General features: G+C 33.8%; 2 protein-coding genes across 6 annotated transcripts in view; both read left to right on the top strand.

Annotated features, from left to right (window-relative positions):
- Nucleotides 1–5,035, top strand: part of LOC105832555 (autophagy-related protein 16-1) — a 413,425-nt gene extending 408,390 nt beyond the window's left edge. For all 4 annotated transcript variants that reach the window (XM_012673629.3, XM_036288132.1, XM_036288133.1 and 1 more), the window contains one exon: nt 2,265–5,035. In XM_012673629.3, coding sequence (XP_012529083.1) covers nt 2,265–2,361 — 97 coding nt within the window. In that variant the 3' untranslated portion in view covers nt 2,362–5,035. The remainder of the gene's footprint in view (nt 1–2,264) is intronic.
- A 5,519-nt stretch (nt 5,036–10,554) lies between these two features.
- Nucleotides 10,555–25,262, top strand: part of LOC105832552 — a gene marked incomplete in the record, with an annotated part of 27,771 nt that continues 13,063 nt past the window's right edge. The window contains 1 exon segment of one of the 2 annotated variants that reach the window (XM_036288135.1): nt 10,555–11,095. In XM_036288135.1, the coding sequence (XP_036144028.1) occupies nt 10,954–11,095 (142 nt within the window). 2 annotated transcript variants of the gene reach the window in all.

Genomic DNA, 25,262 nt, shown 5'->3' with positions numbered 1-25,262 from the left:
TTCCAGGTTGACTCTCTAAACAATAGCAACGAACTATCGCATAGTCTGTCCGTTTCTCTCTCTCTCACTCACTCACTCACTCACTCATTGCGTTAGTACTGATTAAACAATGACGACGGAATATTAGATTGTCTTCCATTACACCGTATGAATAATCATATCGATTACATGATGAGGAACTGATCGATGTTGGTCGAAGAATTCACATGTGAGTTGATTCATTGAAAACAACAGCGACAATTGGCAATTTCATATGAGCTATCACGAATGAATGCGAGTCGTTCAATTTGATTACCATCTATCCGCCTATTCTACTGAATGCGCTTTGTTATTCATAGAATTACAAGCAAATGTAAAAGCGAGTCTCTCTAGGATTTTTCGATTCATTGTGTCGTTACTGTAGATTTATTGCATCGTTGAATGCAGTTATCGAATTATTCTTCATAGTACCAAAAAAATAACCGTGTGCGAAGCTTTGACGAAATTATTATTTTATCGTTGAGTAGTTGAAGTGCCTAGAAAATGCCACTTTGCGGAGAGCCACTTTCCCCATAAAGAATATCATTTAAAAAAGATTGTAGCATTAGAATTCAGAAAATTAAAGTGATAAAACGAAGTATGTTGCTTTATCACATTTCGTAAAATGTATTCTGACCTGTGCAGTTTAACTGGCTCGTCACGCGAGCATTTAGACTTTTTCGTTTACTCGTAAAAACTGTAATCATGGGTTTATAGCTGATACCTCTCTTCTCCGGGGTGCCTGGCCTTTGCCCTTGCGCGAAATATTCACTTGGTCGTACATGTTTGTGAAGAATTTCTCAACGGTATTACCGGCGACCGGGGGGCGCGCCATTTTCAGCACGTTTGTCCTCGCATAGAAACACCCTTTTACGATTTCACCAAGTCCTGCGAATCACCCTCGGGAATTCAGATTTTATAGACCTTTTGCACGAGCGCAGCCGTTCGGACTAGAAAATTATGTAGCACTGTATTCCGTCATGTTCAAATGGAATCTTTAAAGAAACGATTTAAACGGCCGCGGATTTTCCTACGTAAAATTTCAGCCGCCCTACACGCGAATCATATTTATATTTAACCCATTCGCCATTCATTACCGCGATCGTTCCATTTCCCATTTTATTTCTCTCACGCCACGGTGCTCTTCGAAGGAGAAAAGACGAGGAATTAAATTGCGTAAGGTTCAAGAGTTCGCTGTACGTGCGACATACAGCCCGAGCGTTTCCACGTTTGCCCATTACGCCGCATGAACCGTTTCCATAAAGATAGCGGAATAATTGAAAGGCCTTTACGCGCGGCGGCGACAAAATAATTCTGGGGAAGATCCTTATGCGCCGTAAGGAAATTAGATTCACTAGACAAAAGTTAGAAGACGAAAATGGAAAACACTAACTTTGAAAGCTTTTGGATGTAGCTGTTTAAAGCTCGCTGCTCCTATATGCATCGCGTTTCACGGTTTCGAAAGTCTGCTTACGCAATTCGAGCCATCGGCTTACAATTTTTCCAAAACATTATAAGCCAATAACATTCAATTAAGCTAATCAAATTTACAAATTTACCATGTATCAACTTAATGTATCAACGTACATTTATATAACAACTAAATAGTTATAATTGTGACATATTTACAATAATCGGTGAATTAAGAATGATATAAATAATGAAATAAATTTGATTGTATAAATTTCGGAACTATTTTATTTTTCAAGTGGTATCAAAGCGAATTCATTTCGTTGAAAAAAAATCTTGTAGAAGATAAATTGTTTTATGTTCGATATTGATAGAAAAATTCCTTTTAGTTTTGCTCATCTATTCGGTATATCGTTTATATTAAACACAATTTTAATTTTTTACTTCTTCAAACAAAGTTTTTGAGGTAATACTATTTTTTATACACATAACGTTGGAAGGGGTTTTAATCTTCCAATCTACCTATATTTTTATGATTAAAAGTAAACGTTTAAAATATAAAACATTCAAGACATTATTAGACACAGTTAATTTCATTAATTATTACGTGTACAAATAATAATTCTATGCGTGTCTATTAAAATTTTTAATTTATCGAAACTTAAAGTTGATGATTTTATCATTGTGTTTTTTTTCCACTAGAATTTTAATATGGAGGTAACTATATGCGAAGAAATTATTTGCCACCTTGGAAGGTTTAAAAAACGTTAAAATAAGAATTCTTTGACGACTAATATTTAATAACTAATCTATTTTTTATATCTTAATGTGCACAGGACAGCGGTAACGGCCGTATCTTGGCATCCGCACGGTACATACTTAGCGTCTGTTGATCGTGCCAAGACGGTAACGGTTTGGGGCGACCAGGTTTGACAGGAGGAGTGATCCCGGGACAGACGGCTGCTGTTTCACGCATGAGGATTTTGTGCCGTTCACGTTTAGCCATTTTCCTCATAGCCGTGAAAACGAATATGCGTTTGCAATTTCCGTCAGCAATCCCACCAGAGATCGCAATGAGCATCCAGCGGGATAATAATCAAAATCATCGGTCGGGTTCGGCCGCGTGGGTTGTAAAGCCTTGTAAGGACGCCGTTGTGAAGTTGTAAAGCGCAGACACCGCACTGAACAAATCCACAGAAGTGGTAGGGACTATTGTACATAAAATTGCACTTATTGTTACTCCCAGGTTGTAAAGATTCCCTATTTAGAATAGTAACCTGCGCGCCAAGGCCGTGCCGCGTCGTCTACTCCCAGGAAATTTAAGAAATTATCGTAGTAACTGGTGTTTCTCCGAGACTCACTAGGCATAAGGTTTTTTTTTTGTTATAAAGAACACGATATCGCGTGTCAATTGTCTGCACTGAAAGATTTTGTCACTCTCGGGACTCTATACCTATATATGACATGATACTGTGGCAGAATGTTTGCAGGCATTGAAGGTTTGTAAGAATTTAATTCGCAAAATATACCCGAATTATTATTTCTTTTTTTTCGCCCAAGAAAATGTCAATTATTATATATGATACTCTCTAAATTTCCTAGAGTGAAACATTCACTCTTATAGAGTGCATTTTCACTCTAATTAGAGTGACAAATCACTCGAACATTGCACAAGTTCAATTTTCATTCTTTTAGAGTAATGTTTTTCACTCTAGGAAATTTAGAGAGTATATATTTTTTAGAAGAATCGCGAATGTTATTATAACATTCAAACACGATAAATGATATTTTTCGGAATATAGTGAAATAAAGAGATAGAGCTAAATACAAGTAAAAACGCTCTGGATTTGAATGAGATTATTTTCCCAGAATTGACTGTGCATTATTATTAGAAATATGGAATGATTGCAGAGAGAAGATTAATTTATTTTCGTAATATATTAAATATATATTCTTCAAATATTGATAATTATTTTAATCAGATGAGTCCAAAATCTCTTTACATAATGCAAAATTAATTCTGATTGAGCAATCTCACTTTAACTTGCGGCATTGTAATTTTAATTTTTCGTTTAAACTCTCCTACATCACTGAAACGATAAATGTCTTAATATAAGTCTAATGAAATGGAAATCAGAATGTAAAAATTAAGCAAACAAGCACAATAATGATTTATATGTACAATTAACGTTAGAATATCATGCGCCAATCGAGATTGATCATTGTTTTCACTAATAAATGAGACGATTAAATAATTAAAATTATTTGTACGTAATTTTTTTTATTACAAAACATCTGTTGGATGTTAAGCCTTAGATAAAGTTATAAGTATCTGATCGAAGAGGCTCTATAAAATAATAATATGATCTAGATTTCCAAAACATCGGACTTTTACGATTATAATATAATTTCCCAAGTGTTTTTAATGATTTTGATAATTGCGATTATCATATTGTACTAATTTTTGTTATTTACAATCTACTCAGTGTAGTAATGGCTTTATTAATATACTTATTCGGTTTTACATTAACTACTATATATATATTTCTATCAGCCGCAAGTGCTTTTTTATTGTTTTATATTTTTACGGCGCTCTTCGATTACCATTTGATATTTATTAGTACTTGCGTAAAATTATAAAGTACTTGCGTAAGATTTTAATATCTGAAAAGCAACTTGAATTTAAAATTCACATCGTTCAAAGAATCACATGTTACAAACAATTAAATAATACTTTAATGGGCGTTTATATGCTATATAATTAAATTATATCATATACAACACTTTTTTATTTGTAATGTGTTATTAAAATAATTAACTTCCAATTATCACACGAAGAATTGGTCGTTGGTTTGCATGACAAGAAAATTCTCTCTTAATATTGACTGGTTTTATTTTCCAAATAGAAGTTATTTCAATTCATCTTGTTTCAAAGGAATAATATCTTATTAAAATTTTTGTTCAATAAAAAAAATTATTAAATTATAAAATTATTTATACTATAATTCCATATGTTAGATTATGCATATACTTTTGTCTATGTAAATTATATACCGAATTTTTTAGATATTTATATATATAGCTCTAATAGAAAAATATATATTTTTCAATAAAATTTTTCAATAAAATGTTTGCTTAAATGAAAATTTCAGAACGATTGTGAAATCTAATTATAAAATCATAATTCAGATGTATTCACTAAATCGTAACATGTAATTATTTAAACAGGAAAAATTTTCCGTACTAATGACTTCCATACTAGTGATTCATGTGTGAAATCTCTCGGTTAAAACATTTTTCCATATAATATTAATAAAATTTCATATATTTTATAATCATTTCATTGCATCTAACAATGCAAACTAATGATCATGCCTCTTCGTTATTGCAATAATAACTACTGGCTCGGATCTCGAGCGAACAATCGATTGCGTCCAAAGTATTGTGTAATGATTTTAATACTGTACACTTATATATCTCATTTTCGACTATTAAACCTGTCTGTATTTTCTCTATATACAATACTACAATTTAGCCGAAATGCTATATATATTGTTCACATATGTAAATATATATTAAACGTTCCCCTCTTGTATTTTGTAAAAAATATGGCTTATTATTTATAAAAACCAATTATTTCAAAACTTGATTAATCCTAAGTAATCCTTTTTATCCTACTTATTCTATGCATTTCAGCAACTCTGTTAATTTCTTGGCGATAGCAACATATACATATTATTTACGGTGAGTAACAGGAATAATAATCTCATGAGTTATAATATATTTAACTCCGATTGCATTTTTTTTAGTACTTTCCTAGTATACGTGAGTCTGTCACGCGCGATACTCTATTTTTCTCATTAAATTATTTTAAAATCTCTTAAAAAATTCATGAAACATCTGTCATTGTAATTGAAGATATAGTTATTCTAAACATTGTTTATTATAGCATATTTTATTTTTAATGAAGCGAGTAACTCGCGCAAACTTCATCCGTCGTCTAATATTCCATATTTTTTTTATAATAGCTAAATATAATAAGAAAGTCATGATTCGTCAAAATCTTTTTGTGCGATGTTATTAAAAGCAATATATATATATTTTTATTAATAATTATCAAAATTGTTACTATGGAAAAATGGGTCATATAAAGATCTGATATATCCGTGAACGATTTTACATGCTCGCATTTAGCGATATATTGATTTTTCGTAATAGCTTTGGGGCATCAAATCCCTTTTACCACCTACTTTTTTAGAGAGGATAGCCAGACAGGTTTGTCGATTTTTTACAATTTTAACAAGCAGATGTTACTTTGTGTTGGACGTGATAGACTTACGTATACATTTGAAAGGTACGATAACAAATGTAGATATTACTACTAAAAGGATTAATAACATCATTGCTGCAGAAAATCTTTTTCACTTGATCTAAAGTACGTCAAGTTTAAAAGTTGCAAATTTTCAAATCGATTATACCGTTTTGATTTACATTTTTTTTTTTGCATTTATTTTTTATTCGAGGCAAGTGGTTCGTTTCACCACATCCTAATCTCGGTTTTCGCTTCCATCGTCTCTTCGATAGGCGCATGTATAACGACATGCACGTACACGTACAGATTCATGTATATACGCGTACGTATGTATATCACGATCCCCTCACAGAAGCTCGCCACGGTATTGCACAGCAGCCGTGTATCTGACAGTACCTAACGTGCTTTCGAAAGCGCTCATTAGTCACTGAAATGCGGTCACGAAGTGACAACTCGCACGTGGAATATTATACGCTCCAAGAACTTGCATCGGTACTCATATCGCGGCTCGCATGCTCATGCTCGCGCCGACACGTCTATCTCTTTCCTCGCCCTCTCTCGCTCTCCCCCCTCCCCTCCCCCCGGCTGTTCCCCTCTGTCCTCCATCTCTGTTTGTAACTTTCGTATTATACACCCTTTGTCCGCGATTCGACAGTTTCGACAGTTTTGCAATGGAACGTGAGAACGTGCGGCAGTCCGGTCGACCGTCCGAGAGGAGCCGTTCGCAAACGACGTTAAAGTTCGATCGTTCGGCCGCATCTGGGACCGCCGAAAATTTTTATTCCGTTCCGCCGTGCGGTGTACGCGCGTACACCGTTTTACGTTCTACGAACGCATACACGGTCTCAATACGTTTTTATTACCGGTGGCTCCCTGGCAAAACCGCTGCGAATGCGCGTTACGCGACATTGATGGAACGATCTCGTCCATTTTTACGGATTAAAAAGTTTGGCGGTTCCGGATACGGGAACAGTGTCGTTTATTTACTCGGAGAGAGAATCATTTCCGAATAATTAATGCCTCGGACTGCAGGCAAAAGTGTAGTTAATCGAGCTTAATATCGATTCGGTACGCCATTTTGAGAAACCTCTTTTATGAACGACGATCGAACGGAGTTCGGCTTTTCGTCCGTTGTAGGAAATAGAGAAGTTAGGATCATTATCATCCCCATAGTTCCCGGAAATAATCATCCGCGTGCAAAAAGTTACTTTCTAAAATCAACACCTTTGTAATGTAATGCATTTATTTAAGTATCGTGTTTCGCTTCCTCGTTTCTCTGATACCCAGAGGAGAAGTACCGTTTCTACGATTACAATCCGCACGTTCGCCTCACTCTTAGGCCTAACCGACGTCAAACGTCCCTGTTAACGGTCATTTATTCCGAAGATAATGAGGAAGATGTTCGCAGAGCCCCGAGGAGAGGAAATTGTGTACGAGAGCCGAGAGAGAGAGTGACAAATTAACTCGCGTCTTGACTTCCGTGAGATTCAAATCCTTTCTCTGCATCTCTGATAGATCCCTGCATATCACCGGAGGTGGAAAATCTTACGGAAATGCCGGTCGTCAGGTAGGTACAAAGTTTAAGCGGAATGTTTAACCTCCGATGTGAAAAACGTCTTTCTCATGTTGAAAACGTTTCTGTATATTTTACTAGACAGTGTATACCTAGCCTAACGCTTTAATTCGCCGCGATTCATCGAATGCAAGTTTCAGTTGTAAAAATATGGCTACTTGTACGAAAGCCGCGGGATCTTAGCACGATACATTCGAGTCACGTAAAAGCACTCTAACTTCTAACTAAAATATAAAGAAGTCGGGATTATCGTAATTTCTTATAATAAATAAACGTAGTGAAAGGTTGTAAAAAATGTTATTTACAGAGAATTTTACTTTTTTTATGAGAAATTGTTGATATGATATAACGTGCAATTTAAAAATTCGCAGAGGAGTGTCCAATTAGAACGCTAATGTGTCGGGAAGCGGCGGAAATGAAGCGGAACGAGGCTTCGCCGATAATTTTCGAGGCATGCGTCAATCACTGTACCGTACTTTCAATGGAGATTGGTTATTTATCTGGAGTCTACTCATTCATCCTTAATTAACGTAACTGTGCGTGATATCCAGATGTTTCTGAGCTAAGAATCATGATCGGCAGATTTCTTCTTAGACTATCCGAGGTAATTTATATCGACCCGCTCAAAGGGGAGGAGGAAAACGGAGGAGGAAAAGTGCCGTGATGTTAAAATCCCTCATTATCCAGGAAAATCATGATCATTATCGTATTCCATCTTTCTACTTGTCACATTATAAGACTCAACTTATCCAGTACTGAATTGAAAAAAAAGGAACGTTCAAAGACGTATGGAAAATTTTTTAATGAAATGCCCCCTGAATAGAAATACTCGATTTCGTTCATTTATCGAGACGCGAAATATGAAATTGAAAATATTACTCTATGCATTACAAAATAACAATTAAAAATTAAAAGAATTTTCTATTCAATCTGATCAAAAGAAAAGATTGATCCCAAGTTAAAGTTGTCGTTTTCCTTTAATTCAACTTAAACTGTGTATTAAATATTATAATTATTAAATATTGTATCAAATATTTTCATTTCTTACTAAAGCAAAAATTTCATAATACAACGGATACATTTAAAATATGATTTACACACGTTACGTGAAATATAAAAAATAATATGTGTATGCATCGATTGACACACTTTCTTCGTATCTTATCAATATCGGGAGCATTGTTGAAAATAGAATATAATGTATTTGTATAGCATCAATGGCAACAGGTGCAAGTCATCACGTAACCAGTACAGATTATTAAAATTATATGAATACACATATCGTATAACGCCTCCTTTAAGTTTCCCCATATACTCTCTTTGAGTGGATATCTCCGAATCTGTTGAAAGTTCAATAAGGAGACAAAAAATCTCGTTTTCGAGCAATATAAAAACTGAAAACGTGATTCTGACTGACAACCAATCGTATCGTCAACAGTATGTTAATGTTCATAACAGTACTCGATATCCGGCAGATATTGATGGCTGGCGATCATCGACTTCGCACTCGTCGTTTACGCGGAGATATGCCTATCGAGTGAAACCAGAATCGGCCGGCCCGGTACTTTTCCCCGACGGATATACAATATTTTTAATTACAGACGGGCCCGATGCTGCTTTTTGCCAAGGTTCGCGCCGCGCAGCGTACGTTCGGCTCGAGGTGTGCACCACGAATCTTGTTTCTGCCCGGATTTCCTTTTACCACGTGCCTTTCTTGCGCATGCTACCTGCGATTATTCACGGCTCGTCATTCATGCCTGATCAATAAGCTACAGTTAATTGCCCACGCTGCGGCAGAACGAATTATACGTCAGAGTTCAGCGTCCCGACTGGAATACGTTCGTCTGGTTTTAATTAGCGCAACGTTATATATCCAATGAATCGGATCTATTCCAAACCAGATTAAGCGGTCGTCGAGCTTTCTTGCGAATCGAGAGCTAATTTGAAATGGAAACGAAGTGCCCGAGGCTATTCCCCGCGCTTTTTTTTTTTGAAGGGTAGGAGGGGGGGGGGGAGGTATCTTTAAACGTCGTATAAGTAAACGTATTATGCGGCATTCGAGATCCACAGGAGGATGAGTCTGCTAAATGCGAACGATAAAGCGTGTAAACGAGAGCACGGTTTTCGATCTTATCAACGGTATACTTGCAAATCACCTTCTACTTTATTATGTTCGTATTTAAAGAAGTGGATTTGATAACGAAAGTTACATTCGATCTTGATACATTTTGCACGACTTAACGTCCATTAATGACCGCTTGCGCGAAGCTATAGATATGAGGGTGAATAATCGATCAAAATCACCGGGAGTAATATTGGGGCCACATGCGGATATCGGCCAACAGTTGCAGTAATTAGCGCGTCGCTCCCCAGTTCAATTATCCGTGCTAGTTTTTTCAAATGCGCGCTTATACGTGCCCGTTTCTACATGTTCGCAGAAACCTGCAGAATGTCATCAATATCCATCAAGCCGAATCCCGAACTACCGCCACGGCGGGCGCAGTTCTCCAAATCGCTTCGCGTTCAACTTCTTAACGTCACGTCGGAGTCATTACATCAAACTTCTCAGCATCCCATCCGATAATGCCCATCCGATAATCTCGATCGGCCGTCTCCTTCACGTCACACGCATCGCGAGTTGTGCGCGAAACGAAGAGAATGGCTCGTTCGGGGGAGTTCGAAGAGATCCGTCCGTTGATCGCGGGTGACGGAAGAAGGCGGAGGCTGCACGACGATCTCTACCTCTTCCCCACCCCCCTCCCCCTTTCCCGCGAGAATGAAAACTCGCGCGTTATATGTGTACATAAGACGCGTCTACGTCTCTCCTTCTCGCGCATCCGACACGCCGTTCTTCGCCATCCCGGCTCGGGGATATTGATATTGAAACGTAAAAAAGATTCAATCAGTCGCGAAGTTTCAGCGCCAATCAATCACCCCTTCCCGCGGCTCCTCGTCCGTTCAGCTTTAGGACGCGAAAGCTCCCTCGCGCGCGCAGCCCGCACTGGCGCGCCTGATCGCGACGACGACGCTAAAATGGCTGTGAGCGAGAGAGGCGGAGAGGGGAAATGGGACGGGGGCGGATGGAGACGAAGATGGAGAGACGGTGGCCAGGGTGCGACAGGGAGGCATCGATGGGCCACGAAGGGCTCGGGGGGTAGAGGAGGTGAGAGGACCGCGGATGTGAGAGAGGAGGAACGCCGCGAGGCCGAACGCGAGAGCGAGCCGGAGAATGAGCTTTCGGGTGCACGACGGAGTCGACGCACTGGAAGCTCGCCGTGCTTGCGGCGGGAGCTTCAGTAGCCGCTCGTACGTCGACCGGAAAACCTTCCACGTCGTTACATCGCCCTTATACGCGCCGTCGTCGAGGAGATCGTAAGGGGTCCCGCGACCTACGCACCCCTCGATCTTCCATTTGTGATCCATATTTTTTTCTTTTTTTTTCCCCTTCTCGTTTTCGACAGCTAAAGTTCAACGCGGACGATTGTAAAGAAAAAAAAGAAAAAAAAAAGAAAGGAACAGTATATCAAGGAATAATATACCATATATATAGTGCAGTGTCTGAACCAATGGATCGTCTCTCGCCTACGGATCTTATTGGAGCTCGAAAGTGTTAATATGAAGGCGGATCTGTGACGGGTGAATGAGCGCGCGCGCGCGTGTATATGAGTGCGTAATCGCGACGAAAGCATATCGAAGCATCATGCGAAGTGCCGCGAGATACCGAGTCGCGCGTTCTACCCGTTCCGCGTCGCTTCTTTGCGTCCTCCTGATCGCCGTCACCGGTAAGAAATAGAGCCGCGTAACAGTGCGATACGGTGGATTTAACCGCCGGCTTACTTCTAAATTGGAGCTATTTTAATTCCAACTTCGCAAACCTAAGCTCGCATTCGCTGTTCCGCGAGCACGTCCCGGAAGTAATAGATAGGAGTAAAAATGCTGTCCGACAGAAATTCTCGTAACTTGAAGATAAAATCTCCGTGTGACTGCGCATTCGGTTGATTATAAATAGGAGCGTATATATCGCTGTCGCAAAAACAATGTGAACAGCTATGTGAAAGATATGGATGGGAATTTATCGATCGATAAGATACACTTGTACAAATCGTATCCATTAACGGGGGGGAAAAAGGAGCGTCAGGGGGGAAAACCGATAATAATCTGCAATGTTGAGCTGGATCTAATTTCAAGCCTGGAAAAATGCGTAAAGCAATTTTGCATACGAAATGTGGGATTTTATATGGCAACCAATGGTCCCACAGTATTCCGCGATCGAACTTAACGAGAAACTCGATTTACCGTGAAACACGCACGTTTCCTCAGCAATTGCTTTACTTTCACCGCGCGAATAATAAAGGAAAGGCGAACGCATGTGGTAGCGAAAATTTGAGAAAGTTCCAATGTATCTCGTAAATATGCGATTCGGAGCGTCTACGGGGAGGAACGACTCCCCGTTCGTATCTCGCGGACGGAATCGAAGGGCGGGTCAAAGAAGTTGATTCAGGATAAGTTTCTCGGTTTGTTTTAAACAAAGCAAGCGCAGACTTTCGATCCGTTCTCCAAACACACCCGGATCATGGCTGCGTAGGTTGAGAAGTTCGGGAAAATGGTTATAGAGTCTGAGCCTTCGGAGGCGCGCTCCTCTTAAGGAGACTCCATAAAGCCACGTCTCAGGGATTGGGATTCGGAACAAAAATGGATATAGAGAGGAGAACCTCTTTCGTGTCGTTCGATTTCGTGATTGTAACCGAGATGTACGCTCGAGGTGCCGAGGGTGATCCCCGTTCGATGACCGCGCCTGCCGTCGATCCTTTCAAGGCAGCGGCGCGATGCGCGAGATGAGAAAAACTACCGAAGCGAACGTCTTCCACGACGAAAGATCGGTATGTCGGATCCGCTGATTCACCGGCGATTTCCTTTTATCCGGGGCAAAGCGATCGACGGTTAGGATTAGAGCGCCTTTTGTATCGATTTAATGAAGCGAAATCACGAATATTCGGTGAGAAAGAAAGCGGACCATGTCACGCACGGGCCTTGTGCGTACATCTTTGGCAAGCCCGTGAAATACAGAGGGATTTCGATCGTATTATAGAGAGTGGAAATGGGCGGGGATCAGGACTAACGAAGCAGATACAATCAACAAAGGACCTAAATGCCCCATATTGATGCGAATTATTAACCATTCGTGAAGTTTCCTAAAAATTGAGCAGAGAGCAAAGCGCGATTTAATGGGGATATAATGTCGTTAAATGCGCGCGCGCTGGAATGAGCGATTTAATTACTTTTTAAAGTGTTAACGAGATAACGAGAGAAAAGACATCGATGAAAAAGTATCTTGAATAAAGCTTGAAAGAAACAAGGCAGGAAAAAAATTATAAAAATTATTTGTATCACAATTCATTTTTAGAGAGATTCGTACTTTTCGTTTTTACTCTATTACGATTCTTTATAATACTCTTACGATTTTTTCTTTATAATCTTTCTATTGTAATTCGTAAAAAGTATTTTTTCTTTAATTTTATTGATTTATTCAATATTCTCGTCTACTTATCTATTGCCGTCGCAGCGTTCAATGTTTCTACCGTTTTAATAATTAGCGAGTGATGATAATATTTTAACATACAGTCGAAAGTGACAATTGTGATGGAATTGAATTATTAAGGATACGAGGTGAATTGAAAGGGCAGACAGGATTACATAATCGTACACGAAGTAATGGTACGAACTTAAATTACAGTCAAAAGGAAACGCATAAAACTTTTACTCTAACTTTGTAATGTAGTAAACGTTAATCAAACTACACCCGGCGCTGGAGTCATTCCGCTGAAGTGTGACAGTCGTCGGAACTATTAAGCTGCGCAGAAGAAATGATTTTCTGCGAACTTACTGAATTTCTTGTATGCAATCTTTACGAACCGCCGCGAGTTATTCGGCAGTATAAAATCGTCCACTTTTAATTTATTCGCCAAGACGTTTGTGCATGTGCGCAGCTCCGTGTAAATTGGAAGAAATCACGTGAGAAAAACGGCTTCCTGCAGAACTGTGAGAATATAAGAAAATTTAACTGTTTGCCAGAGGTGAAGACCTTTAGGCGGTAGTTTGAGGAAGATTAACGGAGGACCATGCGCTACTAGATTTAAATCACCGAACCGTTTATTCATCCACGCCATTTGCCTTGAGAACGCGCTGGAAAATTAACTTTCCGTTCGCGTAAAAAGAATCCGATATTGATTTAGAATTGCCGACGGTCTTGATAGTTTAGAAAGGAAATTAATATATACATACGCCCGGAATGTGAAGTGCTGTGCAAATATATCGCGACGGATCAATGCATATGCGTGTGAACAGACAAGCAAGATATTAATCCGAATAGTTGTCCGATACGGATCTATCGCATTATATTTATATTATTCTTACTATATCTGCCGGCAGAAATCCGATGAGACATTTTCACAAGCCAATTTCATAACGATCCTTGTTAACCATACAAACATTTATGTGTTTCAATTGACAAAAAGAAAAATATATAAGTGCTTAGTATAGTCTGAAAAATATTTTTATGATAGGCAATTACAAAACGCGAGGTTAAAGGATCAATAGTGCTAAAACGGTGGTAATTTATAACAGCTTATGTAATAAGGCGCAAATTGATTATCATAATAACGCTGAAGGTTTTCAAAGTTAATGTCCTTAATAGTTATATATTGTAACTATGACGGCATATCTAATACTAAAATCAATTTATCTTCTTATTTCTTTGCAGTAAAAGAACTGGCAGTTACTTGCAGTAACAGAACTGGCTACTCAATTATTAAATTATTCAATCATTAAGAAAAATAAATTTATCCGTGACTTAAATATGTGTTAATATAAAATTATTGGCTCAAGAACAGTAATTTAAGAAAAGATATTTATCGTTAAGATTTAACGATAATTTTATTATCACCATAAAGAAGCAGTGTCGATGCGTTTCTAATTGCGATAAACCGCCGCACAGTGCTTGGAATGTAGTCCGATTGCTTTCGATATATGTGAATTATTAACTAATTTAACACGCAAGAATTTCTGTTGCAATTATCTATAAATCAAAGCTAAAATTTATAGTGATTCTACTGTAGTGAAGGCATTATGCACAAAATTTATACGGGGCATTTTTATAGCGTTGCCTACATTATTAAATACAGAGCAATATAATATCATTTCTATATGTTAGTTATCATCGTCAAGTGACCGTAAAATTTCTTTTAATTGCTCAATACCGATATGACAGATTGATCAGATTGGCAGATTAGTTCAACAGTAACTGCTTATAAGTGGCATAAATTAGAATTGCGTTTATGACTAATGGAGAGTTTCGAGATAATATGTACATTATTTATTAAAAAGTTGCATGCTATATGGATCTTTAACATGCAAAAAACCGGTTAAATTATACTGGCTTATTAAAAAAATATATATTTTTTTTATAATTTTACAAAATTTGTTGCTTATTAAAATAATAATGCATTAAATATGTAAGTCAAATTAATTAATTATTTCAATAATATTTTAATACGCTGTCAATATCTTTAGATGTATTACTTTAGGCATTTAAGAAACGCAATTATTTTTACTAGGATCTTCACAAAGTATAGTACAATATATAAAAATATTTTGATATGTGTGTGTGTGTGTGTGTGTTTCATTACTCTGCAAAATATACTATGTGATTTATAAATTTTTAGTTATTTTTACTTTATAACACCAATATCATGTCTAGTTTTGTTATAAGTTTATTTACGTTATTTATGTTATCATGATTATATTATTATGTTATATAAACATTCAAAAATAACATTCATGTTATCGTTCTAGTAAGTTTTATGATCCGCGATTTATTGATCCAGCATACCTTGAATAAGCTGAATTTTTCTTCATAAAGAATGCAATAATATATCACAAATTTTTCCAATTTTGTACCCGTTTTTAAAATATTTATAATATAACATATTTATAATTAAATATGTAAGTAAATTAAATGTGCACTTATTTATATATATAGTTTTTTGAAAGAAAATTAAACTTCAAATATATAATACAAAACTTGTATATTTTTATAATTTTGTTTTAGAACATTTTTCTTATGAGTTAAGAAATTATTCTCATTTGTAATTGCGATAATAACTTTGTGGTTTAATAATTAAAATTGAATCGGAAAAAGGTTCCTTTTTATTGTGGCATGTATTTGATGCCTCCGATTTTCGCAGTGGCATAATTAAAGTGTCACGCGAGAAATAATGTTGATAGGGTGTAAAAGTAAGATGGCCAAAGTAACGGATGCGTGCCTTTGTTCTTTAGCATTGGGGACGGCAGTGGCGCGAGGGGCAGGGCGGATTTAGCTGTGAGAAATTAAGCAATTAAGTAGCGTATTTTACTACTGGAGATTCGAGGTTCAACCAACTAGTCTTTCGATCTAGACTTGCTTCGCTGAAACCGTAAGCAGAGAACGTATATCTGCGGTACTAAGATATCACGTAGCTACAAAGATTTCTAAAAGAAAACAACGATAAAACGGATGTATAAAAAACAGAAAAATTAACACAAAACATTAATATCACACATTGTAATTATTTTATACTCGAAAACTAATATAATTATAGTTAATCGTGTTTTGTTATTTATATGTGTATAAAATTTAAAACAATTACTAATTATCTATAACGTAATATAATGTTAAGAAGTAGTAAGTATATAATATTTATTTCTTTGGTTTATTTCGGATCAAAAATTACTTCGTAAAACTATAAAAAATTATATTAATTTTAATAGTAATATAATTTTTGCTAATATATAGTAAAGATATTTTTTTCTTGAATCATTAAAATTAGTTCGCTCGTTAAAAGCTTAATAAACTTTCCCTTCGACAGTTAATATCTCGATGAATTACATCGCATAAAAGCAATTTGAACGCGAACGAAACATTAACATAACGTTCATAAAATGGACATACCGTGTAATTCATATTGCATACTTTTTGCTTTTTGTGCTAGTTGATTTATCGGAATAATTAATTCATGACAAATATGCAATATACATAATTAATTTCGCAGGTGATATTAGAAGTAAAAATCAAATCTAAAAAATTATTACAATGTTTTTGTAAAGTAAGATATTTATCACGATATGATTGAAAGGTACGTCAAAATGTCAGCAAAAATAAGAATACACATCTCAGAGAAATGTTCCGGAGGTTTATTAAAAATGCAATTGTAAATAGAAATTATTAATAAATTATTAATGTATTAATGGTAAAATTATTAATAAATTTATTAAACAACAGTTAATGATTTCTTTAATTACTGTATTAAAACATGGATACTACTAAATTATATTGATGGATGTTTCATAGATAAATTTATTATACATAATTAAACGTGATCACACTTTTCATTATTTCAATAAATAATTTGTATTGTTACAATATTGCAAAGGCGTATAACAAAAAAAAAACGAAAGAACACGTGGATAAAAAGTTATAAGAAAGTTATAAGAAAATAAAGAGAAAAATATTAGCAGAGTATGCTACAGCAGAAGTTCAAGGTAAAATCAGAGGGCCGATCGTAATTAAACCTTATTGCTGATGATATCAAAGTTCCGATTATTGATAATTTCTTCGAACAATATTTAACATCATCTTTAATTATAGCGTAAGAGTACTTTGAACTCAATTAATGAACTTAATGTAGAGAACGTGATCGTTATGAATTATACGCAAATAAAAAGTAACTCCTTATTATCGTATAAGTTAAAAATTACATTTATCACAAATAATTAAATGTCATCAAAAATATGTATCCAAAACATGTACTTCTTTATATTAATTTGTTACGAAAAAAAACAACAGAATAGCATATTATTTTCTTTTTGACGACATAATTTAAGATTTAATATGTCTCGAATTATTAAAAATCCTTTTTGCTTTAAATTTTAAAAATCAGTCTCAAGATAATATATAATTATTATATATATATATATATATATATATATATATATATTATATATTACATATAACAAAAGTATAAAGCAAGTGATTCAAATAAAAAAATGTAAAATAATTAGTTAATTTAATTATAAAAGCTACTAACAAAAAATTTTTTTAACAAACAGAAAAGGTTAGTAAAATTTCGAACAAAGGACCATTGAATGAATAGTCATAATTAAACTGATTATTAAAACTTCGAAACGAATGTTAATAAGTTAATAAGTTCCTGAGTAACGTTTTAACGTTTCCCTAATTATCGTATGAAAGCGCTTTAAATGCCAATTATGAGTTCCATTGTGAAAAGTAAATTCGCTAAACATACAAGAAATATATAAACTTACTGCTGTATAACAGTATAAAAACGCATAACTTATAAATAATACATTTACTATATAAATTAAGTAAAGTTACAATTTATTTTAATTTTACTTTTGTGTATTATATATTTTTTCTATTTTAATTTATTTCAATAAAAATTATAATCATATAATTAAATATCAATTGGTATATAAAAACATTTTAATTCATATTCCTATATTATTACGTAAAAACGTTCGAGCGTCAATTATAAATTCACATGATATAAAAAGTGTCTATCCTTCATCTTTTCGCTGACATTAGTACGCGAATAAAGAATATAAGGTCTGTTTTTCTATTTTTAATTATATAATTTTACAAGCATATTAAGTCGAAATTTTTTTTCTTTCAAACTCTTGACACCATTCTAAAAGTTTTAATTATCATATTTCAGTTTTCCACACTTATCTCTGTTTCTAATGCATCATGCTTCGTGAACATCACTTGACTCCATGCGGAAATCTTATTTTGCAAATTACTTTGATTTCGTCAATTGTGTATGTGTATGTGTGTGTATGCGATCGATGAGAAATTGTGGTTGAATTCGTTAACAAAATATAGATGCGACGCACAATGTGGTCGGGCCGATTTATCGCGAGCGCAGCGGCGGCGATAAGAGCGCGTCTCTCGTAAAATAATACTCCCTCGACCCTCATTATGCGAGAATAACGTTGACGGAAGGAAGGAAGAGAATAACGAAGAAAGTTAGCGTTTGTATTAAACTTTTGATAAAATGCCTCGCAGTGCACGGGACCGACGCGAGCAATTCGCTGCGTCGAAAAGGATCTCGCTGCCTATCCAAACAAGAGTACGTTTCTTCCATTCTAAGAAAATTCTCCGTGATTCTGTGACAAGTGCTCTGTATATAGAAATACTTTATAATAAGAGTTGCAAATTTTTCAGCATGTATTTCTGCAGGATTAAGAATTCAAAAATTTATATTTTATCCGATCAAAGAATCACTGAAAAATAATGTGTTTTTGGGAAAAATTTTATCGCACTATAAATAGTTTATGATTGTACTTCAAACTTTTTTTGTCTTTTGATTCAAATAATCAAAATTTTTATTATTTCAATATTTTTATTGTTTTACAATTTTATTATTTACATTATTTTGCGATTTAATAATTCGTAGAGTCAGAAGATTAACAGAGGTATACGTAAAGCAACATACTTTTATTTTAAACTGTTCTACACAAAATTATTTATAATTTCTTTCATTTTTAAAACTAAATAATGACAATCCGAAGGATAAAACTTACAATCATAAAAAATTTCATATTTTGAGAGAGATTTTAATGAGATTTAGCTTTATAATTATTATGATTTATATTATTATATATTGGACCGCGTGAAACCAGAATTCATAAATAAATATAAACCGCGACCGTTTCAAACTGATACGCGGCTAGTGAAATAGAAGATCATCAACAACGACCTCCATCCCAGCTAAGAGTGAGAGACGTCGCAAGTAAGAGAACGATGAAGGAACGGTAGAGGAGGGGTGAATTGTAACAGGGACTTCGAGTGTCATAACCCCGATAAGCCCTTGCTGATTCCTACGGAACTTTAGCCACATTTGAAAGGGAATCGCCAGGATTACCATTACTTCCGGCTGAAATCCTTTTCCCAAACAGCGATATCACTCCTTCGCCGTAAGTAAAAGAGAGGAGGATAGAAAACGATCGAAATGAAAATCGGCTCTACAAATAATCCACTTCAATTTGCAGTAAACTATTTCGCGAGAGGGTGGGACACGTTCGGAAATTGTGAAAATGGCAAAAAAGAGATTTTGCCGACAGTTTATCAGTCATGCTATTAAAAGCCTAGTCAATTATTAAGTAAAATATTCGTTTATTTTCACGCACATTTCATTCACTTGCCTACAGGGTGACCATTGCACGACAGGATTAAAACCTGTTATGCTTGGTTATAGATGCTGCGATAGTGGAGAATACATTTGTATATACGCCAATCAATGGATTTATATACTTTGCGCAAAAAGCACAAAAGAGCTTTATCGATTTTTGTTGAGCCAATGTAACTAATCTTTTGTAAATTGTTTACGATAGATAAAATATTTTTATTTAATAATAATATAAATAATTAATGTGAGAAAACATACGTGACTTAAATATCGTTTTGGTTATATTTTTCTGTATCATATCATGTACTAAATTAGAAAACATGCTCATTTTTTGAAACAAATACATTTGTTTATTTTTCATAAAATAAACGAGAAAGCGACATAGCCTCATAAAGTTTATCTCGGGGTAGAAAAATTTTTACTTATCTCACACTAAACAAATTAATATTAAAAAACCCCACTAAAAGTGAAATAAATCCGTAAATTTGTATCATTCACTTGAATTATGACTATGTATTCAAAGACCGTTTTACAAATATTGAACCTATGTATATTTTTCTTGCTGCAAGTCTTCGTGTCTCATTTAATAAGAAACATTAAATTCAATTTACTTTTCATTGTTTCGTTAATTATCTCTGACATTTTCTCGACATTATATTACGATGATACAGAAAAGATGGTTCTGCTAAATTTTTTAAAAATTTATCTAAATACAGATAATAATTTGGTTGAATCATTAAAAAATAATTATATATTACAGAATATTCAAACGTGATGAGCAAGGCTCCAAAAAGTATTGATATTCTAATAATTAATTTAAGTATCCTACATAATTATTTTGATAATCCGACAAAATTATTTTCAGATCTGTATCCTTAGTTAAATTTTTAGATAATTTAGCAAAACTCTTTTCGCCTATGTATGTACAGACCAAAAAATAATCAAAAACTAGTATAACTCTCTATTTAAAAATAACAAAAAAATATTTTAAAGATATTATAATTTTTGATGTAATATTTAGTACTATAAAATTAATATTAATTGACATAAATTAACTTCAACAAATAATTAAAAACAATACTAGTTTTTTAAATTATAAATATAACTTTTAATATATTATATTTAATTATATATATATATTTAATATTTAATATTAAAATATTAATATTTAATATTAATTAAATGATCGAAATAATGACATTCGACTTGATAAATACGAAGATAATATTGATTTAGTCGATTTAGCTAAACAAACTCACAAAATTGTGAGTATTATTCCCATATAATGATGTACTTATGGAAATCGCAGAAACGATGAAAGCGCAGAAACATTGTTGGAAGAGAGAAAGCAACAAGAAAATAAGAGCGCGGTAACTGCTAAACAGCGGCTGACACAGAAACTGCTTGTTTAGAGGAAAGAGAGGTTTGGATGCGCGTAGAATACCGTCGTTTTTCACAAGTTGCTCTTTACGTTATCAGTTGTGCCATCTCGCTTAACCTTGCATCCCTCTTTGCTCTTTTGTCACGTTTTATATTTAGCAGTTATGTTAACTTGTGTAAAAAAAGTTTGCTGCTTATATTTATTTCACGCGTTACTAGCGCGTACTTTTTCTAATTAATTTTATGTAAAAAAGTAAATAACGATTTTTTTATAACAAAAATGTGTAAATTATGAAATAGAAGCAAATGCATTTCAAACAGAGTGTCCGCGTGTTATGTAGTTAATTAAACAGAGATGTTTTTTAAAACAATATAATTTAGTTTTTAAAAATGATAAAAATGATAAGTTATCATGTATATCTGAGAGGAAAGCTACACTGAAAAAAGTGTTGTTGAACTAATTAAAAACGTGGTAGGCTCAATCAGAATACTGGTTGAACATACCACATTTCTAATTAGTTATCAACAAGACTCTTTTTTCTATATAATAAGTATTATATAACTTATATTTACTTTTATAATGCACTAATTTTATATTTAAGAATCTTTTATAACTTCCATGTATTTACCGATAATTTTTCATTACTTTAAATAAAATAAAGTAAATTTTTAATAATTTTATTTCGTTCATGCATGTTGTTATCAAATAACGTTAAAAGACAGTAATTTTTAGGATATCTCTCATTGCACCTTTACTTGATGGCTATTATAGTTATATGTACAATATTTTAACAAGCGTTTTCTCCTGTATCACAGATACGAAAGAACATTAGAGCGAGCAACTCGATAATATCTCATTATCGTACGTCATTAAATGTCGATGGTACAAAGGGGCGCTTTTTCTAGTGTTATCAAACGCATCCTCGCGCATGGGCGATCAATGCAGCTAAAATAAATTTTGTACGCGGTTCTCGGAATACGAACGACGGAAAGTGAGAGATGATTCTTTCGCCGGTATTAGCTCCGCGATAAAACTTGAAATTTCCATTCATTACGTAACGGGAAACTCACTTCGATCTTACTCTCTTTTTTGCTCTTTCAGTCAGCCATTATGTATCGAATCGTCGAGAATTTCGTCCGTTTGTTACATAATATATCTTTTAGATCAAAGATATTTTTTCGATACTTTTCAAAAAAATGCAAGACATTTTTCATAACATGGCAAAATATCTTTCCATTTACTCGTATGTAGGTAATTTCCAATTTCGTTCTTCCAATTTCATATCAGAGAGATACATCGCGTTAGATACATCGCGTTCAAGCAAATAACTTTTTAATTTATAAGTTATTTTCAATATGAAGCTCTCTCTCTCTCTCTCTCTCTCTCTCTTTCTCTCTCTATGCGTGTATACCAGGAATGAGAGAATTATTTACAAAATGGAACGGTATACATTCACACACATAAGAAGAGCCTTATGGATTTAACAATTTCGCCAATACATCGAGTCACTTGAATGTAAAATACTTCTGGGTAAAAAAAACTAAAGTATTCGTATTTCATTTGGAAAAGGAGGCATAAGTAGTCATTGTTTTACATACTAAATCTTGTTTCTTGGAAAATATATTAATCTGGTTAAAAAGCAGTAAAAATTGTTACTAACATACTATCTCTTTGAAGTAATATATGATTGAAATATCAACCAATCTACTATAAAACGATAGTTTGTTATTTCTATGTTTTATCTTTATAATTTTTGTCTAAATTGCACGTACAAAACGAGTAACCATCTCAACATACCAAAGAGTCAAACATTTATATATCAATCATTTTCAAACATTTATATAACAAGGAAAAAAAAATTTAATTTTTTGAGAGACATGTGCGCCTTGATATCAAATATTATATATATATATGTATATGGTATATTGCTTGATACTCGAATTCTATTCCCTGTTATATTTTGATTTTTATAGCTGTACTTTATAGTGATTCTTCGGGGACGCTCGTAACATCGTGAAATTTCACATTTATGACTTGTGCTATCCAACAACATTTAATAAACATAATATTAAAGTTGAAATTTTTAGATATACTATTAATTACATTTTTTTATAATGCAACAATTTTCTAAATTAAATATCAAATTATAAGTATTATTAATATAACATCTAAATTATGTGGATGAATCTCTATATATTTATTTACAAATACAAACCTATATTTATAAAAATTTTAATTAAAATTATTTTTTGCTTATCTGCTATATTTGTGAGAAGAGAGGGAGACGGTTAAAAATAATTATTTTATCAGATTCATGGGTGATATTATTACTGCATAATTAACTAAGAAATTATTAATTAATAATTTAACAGTTGTACTAAACAAATTTATCAAATATTTTTATTACAAATTTATATCATATTTGTGAAAGAGAACATTTCATGTATTGCATATTGCACTAGCTAAACATTTCTTGTAACATAATCGATATTAAAGTTAAATTTCTCTCTAGCGGCATATGCGCTTGTGCCATAATTATGAAATATGCAACAATCCCTACGGTTAACTAATATTTAATAATAACGTCAAGGGAACGCAAGGGATTGGCAGAAACAAATCAGAACTAAATTATTAAGCATCGGTCAAATGAAGTATTAAATGCATGTTTATATTATGGACTCTATTGCATTTTCTTTTAATTAAACAAATTTATTTTAGAGTTTTAAAAAAATTTATAAACTGTTATGTACAGTTTAAGTAATATTTAGATTTTTTGTAATTTAATATCAATTTTTAAAGGAAAAATATTTGTCTGGAAATACCATTATTATATAGTATTATTAATTTCAGATTTTAAATACTCAAGATTTAGTAGTAAAAGCAATTTGTAATATCACATAATTTTTTATCATATAATTCTAATGAATTACTGAAGTATTACCTAATATTCTATTTTCAGTAAAATATAATAGATAATACTTTATTATCGCGCTAAATATATTATTTGCAATTTTAATATTTAACACATAATTAGACATATGTATTAGCTTAAAATTAGGAAAAATATAATTATGTCATAGTTGATTGCTAGAGATCGCGTTATACATCTCTAATAAACATGTGTTTTAAAATTAATATAATCAAGCCATTAATTTCCACAAAAATCATATTTTCTAAATGTATTTTTCCCTATTCTTTTATTCTCTCTTAAGAAATTTATCAATTTTGAGTTCTTAATGTCACAATGATGACTATTTTTTAAAATACAGTCATTTAGCTATACGACATTTCTTATCAGAAACGAGAGCTTTTTGAGTATTATCTGATGTTATATACCTTGGCTTGTTTAGAGGATACAATATTACAGCGTCTTGCTATCTGACGCCTGACGTGCGTTCATAGGAAACGTTCAGGAGGAAAGCTCGCGTACGGTTGCAAATGTAAGCTGTTCGTATCTATCAAATGTCCATAAAGTAAACGTAATCCTTCCTATTGCATACGAACGTAAGCTCGATCTACGATCAACGTTGAGCCCTTCGCAGCGCAGGTTTGTATAGTTACACGGATTTCTCATGACAGAAATCCTTGTTTCAAATTTCGATTCCCAGACGATGATACGGGAAAGCCACTTGCAAGCTTCAGTGACTTTTGATGTATATATATATATATATATATATATATATATATATATAAAATACGGGCGGTTTAGAATTTCGACTGGGCCCTACGCGCGCACACATCAATCCGATAAGCTAAATTACGATGGGAGGTGAAACGTATAAGTTTACTGGCAACAGTATGTGCCGGAGGATTGAGCCGGCAGATAAAGTTACATGGGATGTTCCATTCGCTGCGTACCTGCTTTAACACACGGAAATAGCTGAAAATTTTCACTGTTAATCATTCGTTCGTGTTTACACGTTATTACTGTGTTTACCGCCGGCGGTGTATATCGATATTTCAGCTGTCGGATAAGCTTATACATTTTTGTCGCGCGCCGTACACGTGTACCGCAGGTTGCTAACAACAACCGAAAAATAGTAAAATGGCCATTAATCAATGTAGGTTTCCATACGCTTGTTAAATTCATACTTTACTTAAAGAACAAAGAGCAAATTTTAATCTGCAATTGTTTGAACATGATATTAATTATCATAGATATATTTACAGTTATACATTGACTATATTAGTATTATAAAAATAATATTGTTAAATGTAAAAAGAAAAGCTGAAGACTTTGACGTGAATAATCTTACTTCTAAGGTGCCACATCTTCTGCAATAATATTTCTGAATAAAAAAATTCTGAATAAAAATTTACTCATAA

This window comes from Monomorium pharaonis, chromosome 6 (genome assembly GCF_013373865.1).
Source record: "Monomorium pharaonis isolate MP-MQ-018 chromosome 6, ASM1337386v2, whole genome shotgun sequence".
NCBI lineage: Eukaryota > Metazoa > Arthropoda > Insecta > Hymenoptera > Formicidae > Monomorium > Monomorium pharaonis.
The sequence above is the reverse complement of the archived record's forward strand: the minus strand, read 5'-3'. Positions and strand labels throughout refer to the sequence as shown.